This window comes from Aptenodytes patagonicus, chromosome 16, assembly GCF_965638725.1.
Source record: "Aptenodytes patagonicus chromosome 16, bAptPat1.pri.cur, whole genome shotgun sequence".
Lineage (NCBI taxonomy): Eukaryota > Metazoa > Chordata > Aves > Sphenisciformes > Spheniscidae > Aptenodytes > Aptenodytes patagonicus.
Genome location: NC_134964.1, coordinates 2,938,216 through 2,953,513, shown reverse-complemented (window position 1 = coordinate 2,953,513; position 15,298 = coordinate 2,938,216). Strand labels below are relative to the sequence as shown.

Below are 15,298 nucleotides of genomic sequence, written 5' to 3'. Positions count from 1 at the left end.
CTCATGAATTCTGACTCCTTATTTCATGCGCTATACTCAAAGGGACACTTACTTCTTTTCCTACAAATCGGTGTTGCTGGTGCCGTGTGTCCAGCATAGCGCTGCTCAGGAGAGGTCTGGACGGTTACGTTTGGCAAGGCAGAAACTAGCTGTTTGCAACTGCAGTTGTTAACCTACATTCTTACTTCACACTGTGTTTATTAGCAAGGACGTTTATAATCCTGTTTTCTACCAGCTTGTCCTGAAAAGAGAAGAATTATGTAGTTTTCATTTGTATGATTCTATTAATTTGATAAAAATCTCTCTGCTTTGTTTTCCAGCAGTGATAATTTGACTCTGCTAGAGTTAAACCACATTAATATGTACTTCGGCGCTGGAGTAAAGTTAGAGACAGTTTTTGACAAAGGGGCTCCTTTGCGGCTGCCTTTGAGATTAACATTCAGGAACGGGCAATTGTTTCTTTTAAAAAACAATCATTTATCTTAGGCACGTGAAACCATCGCTTGCTATGCTAGATGTAAAGTCACGTGTTTCATTTTCACAAATTTAAAATATCCAGTGTAACTCTGAAGCCTGAAGTGGAAAAATGGTCTTCTATTTTCTTTCCCTCAGGAACAGAGTTATGCTGAGAATGTGAGCAGATAATAGCCATATTCAAAACTTCAGGCCAGATGTCTTCAAAATCATACTATCACTCAAATTAGTTAAAGCATAAACAAACATTTGTGACTGACGTAGCTACTTCAAATAGGCTAATGCCTCAGTCAGCGTTACTCATTTTGGAACAGACTGAGAGAAAGCAGAATCAAAATGAAGAACTTACTTGTGGTTGTCTTCTTTTTGGTCCTCATGACCACTTTTACAGGTAGGAGTTTATATAAAACAAACCTGTGTGTGTATGTAGAGCTGCAGAGCATATTGTAATAGTATTAGTTTGTCAGCCTTGTATTTTAGTATCTTCATATTTCATTTTTAATACTTAACTATTTTTATATTGCAGGCTTTCCATGATTTGATTTTTAACAATTATGCTATTGTATTAGATATTTTACTCTCTGCATTACCACACTGTAGTAATGTATTCTAAAACAAAAAAGTTTTATTTTACAAGCTTACTATTTTAATATTATTTTACCAAGGTCCTGCAAGCTAAACGCTCAATGCAATCTCTCCTTTGCAACAAAAGTCTAACTCATTACTTTGAAAAATAATCCTAAACAGTAATGCAACACAGAAAAGAAGAAAGAATTGGAAGAGTTACTAATGTCTGTGGTTAGATGGTGCTGTTATATTTTATCACGTCAGAGAGTAACATGAATATGTAGGGTTTACTTCATGCTGGTAGAACTATAGAAAGCGCAAGTATAAAAATGGTTTAAAATTCCACTCATATCTCCTGGAATGCAATATCCCCTGGGAAGGGGCTGTAATGAAAGAACACTTTGTATATGGACAAAAATCAGGTTTGGAGACATTTCATTTTACAACTGACATATAAAATATTAACTTTTTGGTAATTTCAGAACTAATTTCTGCTTTTCTGTCTTTAGACACTTCACCAATTTTGACTGAAAAAGACGCCAAACAGATTCTGAGAACTCGTCGTGAAGACAGACCAAGAAAAGCTGGTTTCCCTGATGAGCCCATGAGGGTGATTTAGGATATTTATTTTTAAATTACATTAACTAAAAAAAAAAAACCCACCAAAAACCCCAAAACATTTGTGCTTAGTATTAAATTTCTATAGATTTAATTCCAAGCAATACGTTACGAATATCATCCTTTTAAGCAGCTGAGTTCTTCCTTAAAATACTAAAAAAACTCTTTACATTCTTTCAGTTCTTGTTAAGTAGCATTCTATAAGTGCTGAATATTGCTCAGGAAATGTATGCTTGCAGAATGTGGAAATTATTTATCACGGTTCAAAAATGCCGATTAAGTTATTGAGAAGAAAGTGGCTTTTCATTTATAGAAATGTGGATTTCATCAGGTTGTTCCTGAAAAACTAAATAACAGGAAATGTCTTCTGCTTACAGTACATTCTGCACTCAAGGCAGAAAGGAGACGTAGGTGTCAGTGGTCAGCGTGGAGATTGAGGTAGTTCTGAACTAGCTTTTAAAATCACTTACTTTCATTCACTTATTTATGAATGCTACAGGTAGGATGGTTTGTTATGATATTGTAGAAGTTTTTAGTTGCTAGCTTAACGCAACAGCATTGTTTTTGCATGCAGTATTTATATTTATTTATTTTTAAGCCATATTACAACAAAAGAAAAAGAATTAAGGAGCCTTCTGTTTTACTCACTTTGACAAGATGTAATGTATAATTCTGCACTTCTCAAGAGGTACTTAAGGTATTTTGAAATTACTGCCTATTTCTTTCCAAAGTAAATAAACTGTGCTAAAATTACATGGTTCTGAAGAGGCAAAACCCACAGAAGATAGAAACCACACAACAGATTGTGCATGTATGACGAATACAAGGGGCTGAGTTCAGCAAGGTGCCGAACACTTCTGAGCTCCGTAGGACATGTACCCTGCAGGACTGCAGAGACAGCTAGTGGTTTTCTATTTCTAATGGTTATTTTATACCAGCCAAAAAGAATCCACCTGGCTGTCCTGAGTGGCTGGCCGTACACCACTCCTGATGTACACACTTCTTTGTCAAGTGTGATGGCCACAACAAATCAAAGCTGTCACAAGAATACTGCACCATGCTTGTTAACAATCTTGTATAATGAAGACTGTACAACAGAGCCAAAAACCAGAAGGCATGGGCTTCACTGCTGCCCATGGCATTCAGGATTGGGTTGATTGCTAAGCTGCTGTTAAAAAAGCCTTGTAGTTTTTGAAAATGAGCGGGAATACAGCTCCCTTCTATGCTTATGCTTAATATACCACCACGATTATATAATGTGTTATGTAGTAAATATAACACATATTAAATACAAAATAAATAAAACAGTAGAGAAGTTGGACTGAGTTAAATCCTGTATTACAGGAAGTTACATGCATATATATGACGCTCTTAGTCATGAGGTTTCGTTTTAGGTAGCCCTGCGAGGAGCAGGGAGTTGGACTCGATGATCCTTATGGGTCCCTTCCAACTCGAGATAGTCCGTGATTCTAAGTGGGGAGCAGAGGGAGCTAGGGCTAGAGAGTGTTTGATTACTGACCTCTGCTGCTCTGTCCTCGCCACTTTCCATCCTACCACGATTAGTAGCACACATTTTGTTGAAAAATTCCAAGCTTCTCATTTCTTTTTTTTTTCTATACAGCAATGCTGGCTTTCTGTAAGAAAACCCAAACATAAAAGGATTTGTTTTTCTCACTAAATGTCAAGGTTTTCAGTAGAAAAGGAAATATCTTCCGATAAAAAAACTATCCCCCCTGCCACGTGGAACATGGAGATTTTCCCTTGTGAATGAAGATGCATGGCTGCTGTATCCCTGTGCACAGTTCTACCACCAGCTCAAGGAGAAAAACTGATTTTGTATGGATTCTTTGTAGCAGAATGAAATGAATGCTGGGATGAACCCACCTCTGTTCATCTATTTTAAGCAAAAACTGTTTGTACTAGGCCAGATCATGCTGAGCTGAGGAATTTAATTTGCAATTCTTTGTGACACTGTTTGACTTCTACAGTGCCGTTTCAGTCAAAAAGCCTGTTTGGTTACAGACAGCAAGATCTGCCATCTTTGATTATTTAAAAAATGTCATTTATGTTATCAGCATGTTTTAACCTTACTTTGATACCCTGCTTTTTATCATGTGGCATCTTCTCAGTCATATAGTTCTGTTCTCTGCAAGTTCATAATGCAGTCTCACAGAGGGATTTGAGCCAAGTCTCCCTGTGCTGTGAGGACAGAAAGCACAGTAAAAGGCAGGATACGAATGCTTCCTGCTGGCACCCAGTATCCCAACCCTCTGGTCAGCACAAAGAGCAGAGAACTGGATGACAGCGGGAATACTTGGCCAGTGCAAAGGGTTTACGGGGCAGCTTCCATTCCTACAATGCCTACTGTGCAAAGCAATGGGGGTGTATTTTGAAAAAGTGTGCCCCGTGTTCACAAAGCTTAGGAGCCCGCATGCACTGGGACTGTAACTTTTTAAAAGTAAATTTTGTTCCTGATGGAGGCCAAGTTTTTGGTACACAGCTCACTTTAGTTTGATAATTTGTAGCTTACACCAAAAAACTATAAATTAGTATGGGAAATTCACATTATTTTATGTATCACAGAAAGACCAATCAGCACTGATGCGTGCTACTCCTAGAACCCTTCAGAGTATTGCCACATCATCCTATAAGGGGTTAATGTTTTTTAATCAGCAGGAATCAATTTTCAAAAGAGGCTACAACAGACCTATCTGTGAGAATCCATCTGTACCCTCAGGACCAACAGAGGCTTCTGTGTCGATATGCAAATAAGAAATGTGTATGCAGAATTCCTAATTTATGAATATTGTTGTAAAATTCTTGCTCAACACCTTTACTGATCTGGATGATGATGTCATTCATTAAATATTGCTAGGTTGGGGCAAGCTGACTAGCAACACCATTTCACTATATTTGATCATTTTAAGGGGTAAATTAATTGCTCTTATATAAGCTGTAAAAATTCTCCTGGTTCATTGGTCTGGCATTAGACTTGAGTGATTACATAATTAAATTACTTTTTCTTTTCTTTAAATAGGAGTATATGCTTTACCTCCAGCGCCTGGAGCAGAGATCAGAAGAACAATTTCTTGAACACTGGTTGAATCCACATTGCGTCCCACACTGCAACAGGGATTTAGTCCATCCAATCTAACGGTTTTGCCTACCCCGCAATCGGTATATGTATTTCTTTTACAGTGCGTATTTCTTTCTTCATAATGAAAGGCAGCGCCACAAACTGGAAGAGGAGAGAATAACCAATGGCTGGAGGAAGTACCTTGTGCTGAAAGGTGTCTGGCAAACAGAGCAGTGGCAGGGAACATGAGTGTCCTAGGCATCAACTGTGTCACTGTAGTTCTGTTCATGTTAATAAAACATTTGGTTACGCATTTCTCTGCTATATGGATATAAGCTGGTGACTGCACAACATTCTTATGAATGGTGCTTCAGATTGCTCCTGTTTCTTTTCTGTCTGCTTGTGCTCCTTTTCCAGCTTAACTATTTAAGTCTTGTACTTGTTCACTTATCTCTCAGTAGGACTGTGGCAGGATTAAACTCATAGCTGTCATCCTTCAGATATTTAAGATGCAGCCTGACCTGCTAGGAGTTGAGCCCGTTCTGCAGTATCTCAGCTGTAATTGCTAGCTGGTGATTTTTTAAATGGAATTCACTATTTAGTACACATGCTGGTAAACATCAACATCGAACATTTTCACAGAGCTTGCATGGATTATTAGTTCTGTTTACGATTTTCAACATCAGTGTAATAGGCAGCATCATTTGCTTTATTGCCTCTGTTTATCGTATGCATCACAGAGTTCAATGGGGAAATATATTCCAAAGCACAGCTCAGAAACCAGGCACTACTCACAAGCCAGTCGGTGACAAAATGACACATCCCAATAGTACGCCATGCGCATTAGGTTTGTGATATGGTCATCCTTTTTTGACTTGTGTGTTTTGCATACAGTATCAACTTATCACTACATTAAAAAAATGTGATGTATTGAGGTAAGGAATGTATAGGATTGTAAAATATAAGTATTAATCATGAACTCTTCCAGGTACCCAATAGCTGTTTGTGATGCCAATAAAAGAAGATATACCTACATCTGTATATTTTTATAACAGGAGAAGCCTTCCTGCTTACATTCTTTAAATAGACATGAAATTTGTCGACTGGGATACATTTGAATCATCACCATAACAGTGATGCTATATCACTCACAGTTAACTTTTTAACGTAAAAGTTGCAGATTTAGCTCCGTACTTGCAAAAGCATTTAAGCAGTAGAATACAGAGATGGTGTCTGTCAGGGCTGATCTGTTTCAAAAGACAGAAAGTTTGTCTGCTTAAAATTCTGCTATTTGTACCTGTACAAATCTAAATACTTTTGAAAATCTGGATGTTGTGGTAGACTTCAACAGAGCTATGTTAATCCACAATAAGCCAAAGGTCTGAAACTTATTTAAAAACAAAAACATAAAATTCCCAAACCTTAGCCCTAGGAGGTAAGTTGGCTGTTTTCTAAAAATCTTCCAGCTGAGACACAGTTGAAAGCTGGCTCACTTAGCTATTGTAATTCTTTACAATAGCTGCTCACAGGCGATTGTGAAGAATTAACGTTAGAAAAGCGCTTAAATGATTAGAAGCCCTTTGTTTGTTATTAGTATGGCCAATGTCAGCATGGTTTTTAATTATATTTTTTTCTTTTTTTTCTGCAGACCTCTTCATGGGCACCGAAGAGGATATATACTATGATTGTGTTAAGGAGGACAAGATTACTCCTGCATTGGCTATGTGCTCATTGTAGAGCTGAACCTCTTTGCAATATGGTGCAATCCCAGTGATACAGCAAAACTTCCAGCTATAAATGGCTAGATACGTTATAGACAGCCATATATTTTCTACCAGTAATGATTGCATGCATGAATAAATAAATCAAGGGTTTCCCCTAGTTTCTGAGATATGGGCAAGAATGAATCACTGATTAGTCCTAGAGTATGCTTTTTAAGGGTACAGCTTTAGACTGAAGCAAAAGGAACTTAGGGAAAAGTCCATAAAATTGGAGAATATAAACATGATGTCAAGGCCAGCTTTCTGGACTTTGGAGGAATCCTTAGTTACAGTTTTGTAGGTTAAATAACAATATTGTATGAAGACATAACATTTATGCAACACTAATCTATGTTTAATTGCCTGATGAGTTTCACATACTGTTTCATAATAAAAGCTTGATTCAAATCTATTTTCAGATTATTTTGTTACCTTAGTCTCCCATACTATATGCTGACAAAAACCACTGGAAGTGAGGCTCAGTATTGCAAAGTACTAAGGAAACATCAGAGGACTTTCTGGGATCAGCAGCTGGGAAGCACTATGGTGCAGTCTAATAATTTTGTAGTTTCTCTGCAAAACTTTTCCCTTTCCTTTATAATTCTGCCAGGTCAGGCACTTGCATCCAGCCATCCCTTTTCTGCCTGCGTGCCTTTATAACTTATGCCTTAGTATAGAGTATCTCGTACAGTCAGATGGTAAACATACGGCATCTGCAAAACAACGTGAAAAGTGTCTTGATGGCTCTTACATGACTGTTATGATCTGTGATGGCAACAGAATTAGTTATGAATGGACCAAAGTAACTTTCAGAGCTCCTCACTGCAGTCACGCTAAGAGCCTGAGGACTGGTAGCAAAATAAAAAACAATTTTATGAAGATACATAAGGTAATTACTGCTGCAACAGAGCATTTGGTAGGCTGAAATAGATCAACAGTCCTTCTAGTATACTTTCCTTCCAGTAAGAGAGCTCTCCTACATGATTCCAAGGAAACAATTTAAATCTCAAAGCATCAAAGGCTTGCTTTCCCCTACTGTCAAGATGAAATCATAGATTAAATCTGGGAGTGTAAAAAAGTATAATCAGGCTGCTATTGTGTGCTTCATTCATACTACTCTCAATACAGAGATCTCAATTTGCATATCTCCACTGAAGTGAAAGTCGTTAGGCGAAATCCTGGTTCTGTTTTTTCTTGCGCAGTGAGAAATTCATGCCAATCCCAAGTATGCCAACTTTCACCCAGTGAAAGTTGATTTAAGTACTTCTCTGAAATAAAAGAACTCCCATCTAGTTATATTCAGTCATAAGTTAGATAACTAGTAAGGTTAAATAGTAGCTTCTAGATCTACCTCAGTAACACTGAGCTAATCTTAAGGCAAACATGTGGAATAGGAAATGTTTATTGTTTTAAGTTTGCTTTTCCACATTAGGGTTAAAGGATCTCATATAGGTCTCTCCAAAGAAAAGTTAAGTATTATTATGTCTAATTTACAAAGAGAAAACTAGAAACATAGAAAGGTGAAGTCCTTCCAGGTGCCTGTTCCATGCTCCCTCCCACTTCATAAGGGAAAAAATTTTGGTATAGTGTTAACAGTCTTTAGCCCACATTTGCGTCAGGCCGATTCATCTAGCCAATGGGCAAAAGAGCCAACCCACGTTTGCACTCAGATTCAAATGAAAACCGTTAGCAGTGTTTCTAGAATTCCATTACAAAAGTAAACTCTCTCTTAAAAGTATCTATACTTCTGTTCTGTGGTACAACTGACCATTGAAGTACCTCCTGGTCCATCAAGACAAGCAAAACAGCAGACGCCATACAGGAAGTTTGAAACATAAAGAATAAAGGGAGAAAAAAGTGTAAAGAAAAAGACAGAGAACAGAAAATTCTGAGGGTAAAGAAGAAAAACCTAGACTGAAGCCTATCAGAGCCTCTGTAATCCTGTCATCATGAAGAACATAGCCAAGATATTTCTTTTTAAGACATCCAGCTCTTCTGCCAGATTTAAGAAGCCAAGTCCTCCATTCAGACAAATTAATTTGGGCCCTGCAAGTAAACAGAGAAACACCCTTCAACCTACCCGAGAGACAGCCAAAGAAGAGGAGGCCATCACAGCACAGCAGGCTTTCAGAAGTTGGCAAATGCTGCAGTCTAAAGAGAGAGGGAAGGCATGAGTGTGACTGCTTTAGACTATTGCCATGGAGGTAGCAACCCCTCATCCTGCTTATTATACATTTCTGTATGTCCATAAAATATATACAGTGTTTTACACGTAATCCAGTGGACTAATAAAAGAACAGGATCTTAGGGTCAGTTATAAATAAACTAACTCAAGCATTCATTATGACTCAGCAGTGAAAAATCTCATACATACTTTGCAAAAAAGGTTAACACTGCATAAACATTATACTTAGTTATAGCTACAGAAATTATGTAATTAAGCTTTTTCCAGAGTCCTTCAGTGTGGCTGCCCTACTGTGTTTTTATTCTCTTCCTTTACACAGATCTTTCCTTCAAAGCCATAATTTGCTTGAAATCATCTAAAGTTGAACTAGATCAAGTGTGTTCAAGGACTAGTTGGAGGTTTATTTTTGCCCATGTCTAAAATCTTGGGGGAAAATGCTAGACTTTTATACATGCATGCAAACCATTAGCTTTCCTACTGGGTGAAGATTTATTATAATCTATATGACATTAAGTAATCAGAATTTACATATGAAAGCCATGAGAGGGCTTAATATAATGAAAATAGGAAGAACAAATGTTCTGAAATTTGTATACTGAAAATGGGAAAATTGGCAAAATAGTTGATTTCCAAATGCTTTTACAGAAAAGGATTACAACAGACTTGGGAAAATCTTTCATCTATGAAAGAGAGAAACATACCATTAGCCTTAATCGCTGACTTGTTTTATATTCAACGTCTGCTAACTTTGTCTTTTCTCATCTGAAAAACTGCCCACTAGATGCCACTGTTTCTGCAGGTAAACGGCTTCACAGCCCTCAACGGCCGGTTTACTCAAAATACTGCATCCCTCCTTCCCCCCCGGCCTTGTGTTCTTACTCCTTTTCTTAAAATGTTCAGCTCAGATGACTGAAATAAAAAGTCACCTCTAAACCGGGAAGAAAAAAAGACCTTTAGCAAATGGCTGATTTCTTTCCACTTTGGATCCAAGATTGCTGTGAATGTGTATGTTAGCGTGGTGTCTGCCTGGTCATGTGGGTGCGCCCAATTATGCCGTAGAAAGAAGTGGTTGAAAGTTTCTACGCAGCACATTGTAGTGGCCTGTGACTTTTTACTGTCTGCTATTCAAACGCAGATCCTAATAAAGGATTTTGTGTGTTTGCAGAAGCTCTTCCCCCTCGGAGTAGGTCCCATTTGATCTATCTTCAGTAACCCCAAACTGTAAGCTGCAGACTAACTAATTGGTAAAAGCATCACTCTTCATGGCATGACATTATCTTATTACATTTATTATCTTTAGCAGCTTGGGGGACTATGTGTTAGGTGCTGTACAAACCTGTACTGAAAAGGCAGACTGTGCCCAGGGCCTGAAATGTAGTACTCCTCTATAAAGAGTAGATAAATAATATCAACTTTAATTTAAATACACAACAACTCAGGGAGAAGAGACAAAGGCTGGAATTTTTGAAAGCATCAACTTCTTCAGCAAGGCCAAGACTAAAAGATTTTATCACAGCCAGGTAAATAGCAATTTGGCAGTTCAACTAATTGGCTATTTCTACCAGACTGCCTTACCTTTCAGGAGAACATGCACCAACCAGAAGTAGTTACTTACTCAGACTGGAATTTCCAGAAATTTCACTGAAAGCAAGTCAATCACTCACTTTATTTGAAATTCACTTTCACAGTGGTGAACGTAATGGAAAAAACAAACTTAAACTTACCAGTTTGTAGTTTCGATGGTGCAGTATTTGCCTGCTTCTCATGGAGGCCGAACAGATGAGTGTACTCGTCTTTTCACAATGACAGTACTGCTTCTCTGGAGTACTTCTGAACAGTGAACATGAAAGACAGAGACAAAGCAAATGCCTATAACAATCTGAAATTAAATAATATGTATGGAAGTGTTTCTCTGCAGTACTTCGTGGCTTTTTTTGCAATAGTTACAGCCTTGTTTTGAATGTTAGAATCTTGTTTTGAATGAAGACTTCTATTACTCTGTCTTAATGAATGAATGCATAAATAACTTCTGAACCGGTGGAGTGAAATTGGATTGATTGAATGTGATCACTGCAGTAGGAATCTAGCTTAGATTCTCAGTAAAAACTTATTTTTAATGACTAAAGAGATCAGAGTGGACTTAGAAGGTTATCTGAGCCTTTTATGGCCTACAAAGAGTAGAAAATCTTGTGAGAACTATGTGTCTTGAGATTTCTGGTATGTGATTAGAAATGCTGAGTGATCTGTCTCCTTTCTGGCATTTTAATCCTTTTTCAGGTCTGGGGGTAAAGATGTGTACTAAAATGAAAAACAGTAAAAAGCAGAAAAGCTTGAATGAACTTTGAGCTAATACAACTATCCTTATTCTATCAAATGCGCATGTCCAGCCCAGTGTAGGCTCAACATGAAACCAAAAGTTTGAAGCACTAGTATTATTCCAAATCTCAAGCTCATCTTGGTACTTCCTGTCTTTTTTCAGGATATTTCAGTAAGTGATGATCAGCTGAAGTTCATTTTTTTTCCAAATTTGTAGGGATTTGGATCTAAGGATCCATTTGGGCATCTCTCTTTTTTTGCACAGGGTATATAACATGAGTATCATACACATACCTTTATTAAACTGAGTAAGCCAACCTTAAATATAGGAGATCTTAGACCAAAGACAAAATGGGGCAGAATATTGCTTCATTTTGATTTTTTTCATAATAAAGAATAACTATCGAGTGGCTTCAAAAAATGAATTCAGGAAAATGCTCCAAAGTTCAGAGTATACTTGGCTTAGAGATTTGCTCTTGGACTCTTTTGGTGTGACTCTGAATATGTGCCTATAACGCCTATAAAAATGAGACCAGAATCCAGTCCGCAAAATGCCTGGATGATCAGATCCACAGCTGATCATCCACAGATGATCTACTGTCCAGACACCAACAGAGCCCAATATTCCACTTAATGCAATCAGGATGTACTTCTATATACTCCCCATACACTGTATAGGATTAGTTCCAGCATCAGTAATAAATTTCAAACAGATGAGAAAAATTATTCACACATATAATTATTTGCAGAATAAAAGCCTGTCCTGGTTATTTAAGATATATAGTTCTAATACATAGATTTACCCAGTTCAACCAGCAGATTGCTCACGTTTTGGTGGGCCAGTTTTACTTTTGGCCAAAACCAGGCCTAACAGACAAAGCCCAACTACTCTGAGTGTTGTCACAGCCTCTATCGATCAGTTAGAGGCACAGCTTAAACTAAGCCCTGCAGAATGACGCGTTTGCCCCTCCCTGGTTGGGAGACAATGGGCCAAGCAATGCCCGTAAGATGACTATAACAGAGCTCACCTACCTCACAGGGATCCAAGGTGCGTTCAGTCATGGGTGATTTAAATAAACAGGGTTTGCTGCATACCTGCAGAGAAAAAAAAGCCAAACATAAAAGCAAGCCTTAGCAGTAATAGGAATAGATCAAATGTAAATAAAGCATTCTTAAATTAACAATTAACAAAGATGGGATTTATCTGCTCTTTCTAGGTCATGATTCCTCTAATCCTGAAGTAGATTCTCAAAATAGGCATTCTACTAGTGTCCACTTCTTTTCATTGATTATGGAGGGACCCTAAGCCTATAAAAATTGTAACCAAGCTGTCTCAAAATCTGATCCTCAGTAATTATGCAAAACCAACAATTGTGTAGCACTGGCATGGCTAATTTTATGCTGAGGCACCCGTGTTCATGATTTGAACATTTTACTCCTAGGGTTGAAAAGCATCTAACGCTTATGAAGTTCTGAATTTCACTTGGCAGCATCTTTGCCCATAGCTAACCAGAAAGCTAGGCACGTGCCCGTGGAACATTCGGGAGGGAGAATCTTCACCCTCCAATCACAGAGCAATAGCAACATTTGCCTGTACAAGCAAATCTTGCCTAGGATGTGGCAGATCCTTCGCAGCACATGGTTTGGCCTCACCCAGTCTGGCATAAGAACAGAGCTCTCCCTCCTTGCCCCAGCTTGCTCCCACCTGCTCTTTGCACCACTCAAGGATTGATTCATAAGCGCAGCACCATGCAAGAAGTCTCCCCTCCTTGCAGAGCACACCATCAATCCATTCCCCCACGAGACCCTTTGCAATCACAGGCAAGATCTGACATTCAGAGTGTCATGAGGAGGGGTAAGGTATGTAAAACCACAAGATTTTAAGCAAAGAAGGTAGTAGTTGTACCTCAGACACACACAAATCTGGAGTCTGAAATTAATCCAGGCTAATAGTATGGTCTTCAACTTCATTACTTTGGATCAGCTTGTGCTGGGAAGCAACTGGGCAATACTGGTGACCTACAATGCGATTCATAATGGGAGAAAGATTTCCATCCTACTACTATGCTTCTGTTATCAAAACATGGCTTATAAGCCTGTAAGTAATTAGCAGAGCACTTTTTTTTCTGACAAAGACTCTGATCAAGGTTCTGGGAAAAAAAACAGTAAAGAAGAAAGACTAACACTGAGCGGCAGCCACAGGAAGAGCCGCAAAAAGGGTTTTGTGCTCAATTTATTGGTGCCATGGTATGCACAGACACAGCACTGGACTCTTGTTATCTGCAGGGAATGGAACATTCCATCAAAACAGGGTTAGGTTGTTTCTGTAGTCATGGAAGAATACTAGTACGATAAATTTATAGGTCCAATGGAAGACTCTTTAATTTACTGGGAAATGACAAAGCGTCTCTGGCCAACTTGTATAAAATTTACTCCTTTATACCTTAGTTACATGCCATTGACTATTTACTCTGAGTCTGCAGATATATTTATCATTCATGCAGCATCCCAACCCATCAAAGAGCCCTACTCAGAGTAGGACGTGTTGGATTCCTTGCCTTTCCAAAAATGAAACTGCAATGACTTAAAAAAAAATAATCTTTTGAAACATTATGTTCACAAAGCAAATTCTTCCTGGAAGCAACTGCCAGGTATTTAGGGTTAAATAAGGACAGATTTCTGCACAGCAAACAAAGAGTATCAGGAGACATACTCTTTTGTTCACACACCAGCTAGACCTGTGGCCAACAACTATAGGTATAGGGAATTGTTCACAGCAATACTGTGCAGATGTAGATTTGATTTGTTTCTAGTCTATATTAGGTTATTCTATACTGTCCTCACTGTGCTATTCTGTATTATCTACTGTTACTATTTTACACTACAGCTATACTATATTATTGTATGAATTACATTTCAAACAGGTCACCGCAGAGGAAACTCGCAGACTGCACAACAGCCAAATATCATGATTCACAATAATCAGAGGCCTTGAGTCTGAAAAAGAAATAATTTAAAAGTATAATTAAAAAAATAAATATTCAGGGCCTCATTCTGTAAAAGATGAGTAAATCTTGCCCATGGAAGTCATCCAGTGAATTCCAACCTTCCACAGGAGTAAAGTCACTATGGTACATGGTACCAAAACATTTTTTTTTTCTGTTGTTACCAAATACAATTTTGGTAACTCCTAAATATACTCATTTCCTTGCTAACATAGAAGGGGCCAACAGGCTGGTATTAAGAATACTGTCTGGGATGGATCAAGGTTGAACTGCTACTGGTTACCTCCTAGAGTCACATGAAGAAACCAGAATCTCATCTTTCATTTAGAAAACATGGTCCTAGCCCCCATGGATACAAAGAAAAGCTTGCAATATGAGTTGTGTACAGCAGATTCTGCCTCCGTCTTTAGGGAGGGAGCAGTTCCAAGACATGTGACGTACCTTGTTCTTTCCAATTCTGACATTTATTGGCAATTCTAAGGAGGGTCAGGTTAAAGTCTGAGGGCAAGGGGCAGCGTGGGACACCGTGGTAGGCCATCGCTTGCTTTCATTAAGCCCTGCCAACCATGCACGTACATTTACTCATTCTCCAATTGTGAAAACCACAATTTTAGGTTCACAGGCAACAAACTTCATTTCAAAGCAGAAGGAAAACAAATAAATGTAGTAGATTTGTGTCTATGTTTATTTTTATATATGCATATATTTACAGATATTTTAATGTACTCTAAATGAAAGAAATTAAGCTTATGTTTCAACAGTGGATGGATCTGAATTGCATTTCAGCATTCCAGCTGCAGAAATTAAAGTTTTCAAGAACAATTTTTGTCCAGAGTAATTTATTTTTAAGTCCTCGATATTTCAGGGCATTTCAGTGATACACAAAGTTTTGCTAACATCAAATATATAGTCCTGGAGGAGGTTTGTGGGTGTGTGTGGGGTGTTAATATTTGGTATTTTAGATAAGAGCCACAGCAGAAACAAAACTTTTCTTTTTTCTTTCCTTCTTCTCTGTTTACCATCTGATGCTTTAGAGCTGCCCAGGGAAAGAGAGAAAAATGTCTTCTATTTCACATTGCACAGCTGTTGCACTGCTGGAGAAAAACATTTTAAATATTGATATGGCTTTGGGGCTAAAAGTATTTCTTAAGAGGCACTTCAATCCAATGAGTTTCAGCAAAGTGAACAATCACAAAAATAGAGTCAAAGACCAAAATCCCTCCAGCTGATAGTAAGCCAATTTATTTATTTATTGGTGCATGCCTACAGAACTCACTGTGTGTGATTGGATCAGTTA

General features: G+C 38.1%; 1 protein-coding gene across 1 annotated transcript; it reads left to right on the top strand.

Annotated features, from left to right (window-relative positions):
* The first annotated feature begins 802 nt into the window (after positions 1 to 802).
* On the top strand, positions 803 to 6,838 carry C16H17orf67 (chromosome 16 C17orf67 homolog). The gene is made up of 4 exons (XM_076353821.1): positions 803 to 865; positions 1,551 to 1,651; positions 4,697 to 4,836; positions 6,384 to 6,838. Exons 1-3 carry the CDS (start codon positions 811 to 813, stop codon positions 4,811 to 4,813), a joined length of 273 nt encoding a protein of 90 aa, XP_076209936.1. The 5' UTR covers positions 803 to 810; the 3' UTR covers positions 4,814 to 4,836; positions 6,384 to 6,838.
* Positions 6,839 to 15,298: the final 8,460 nt, after the last annotated feature.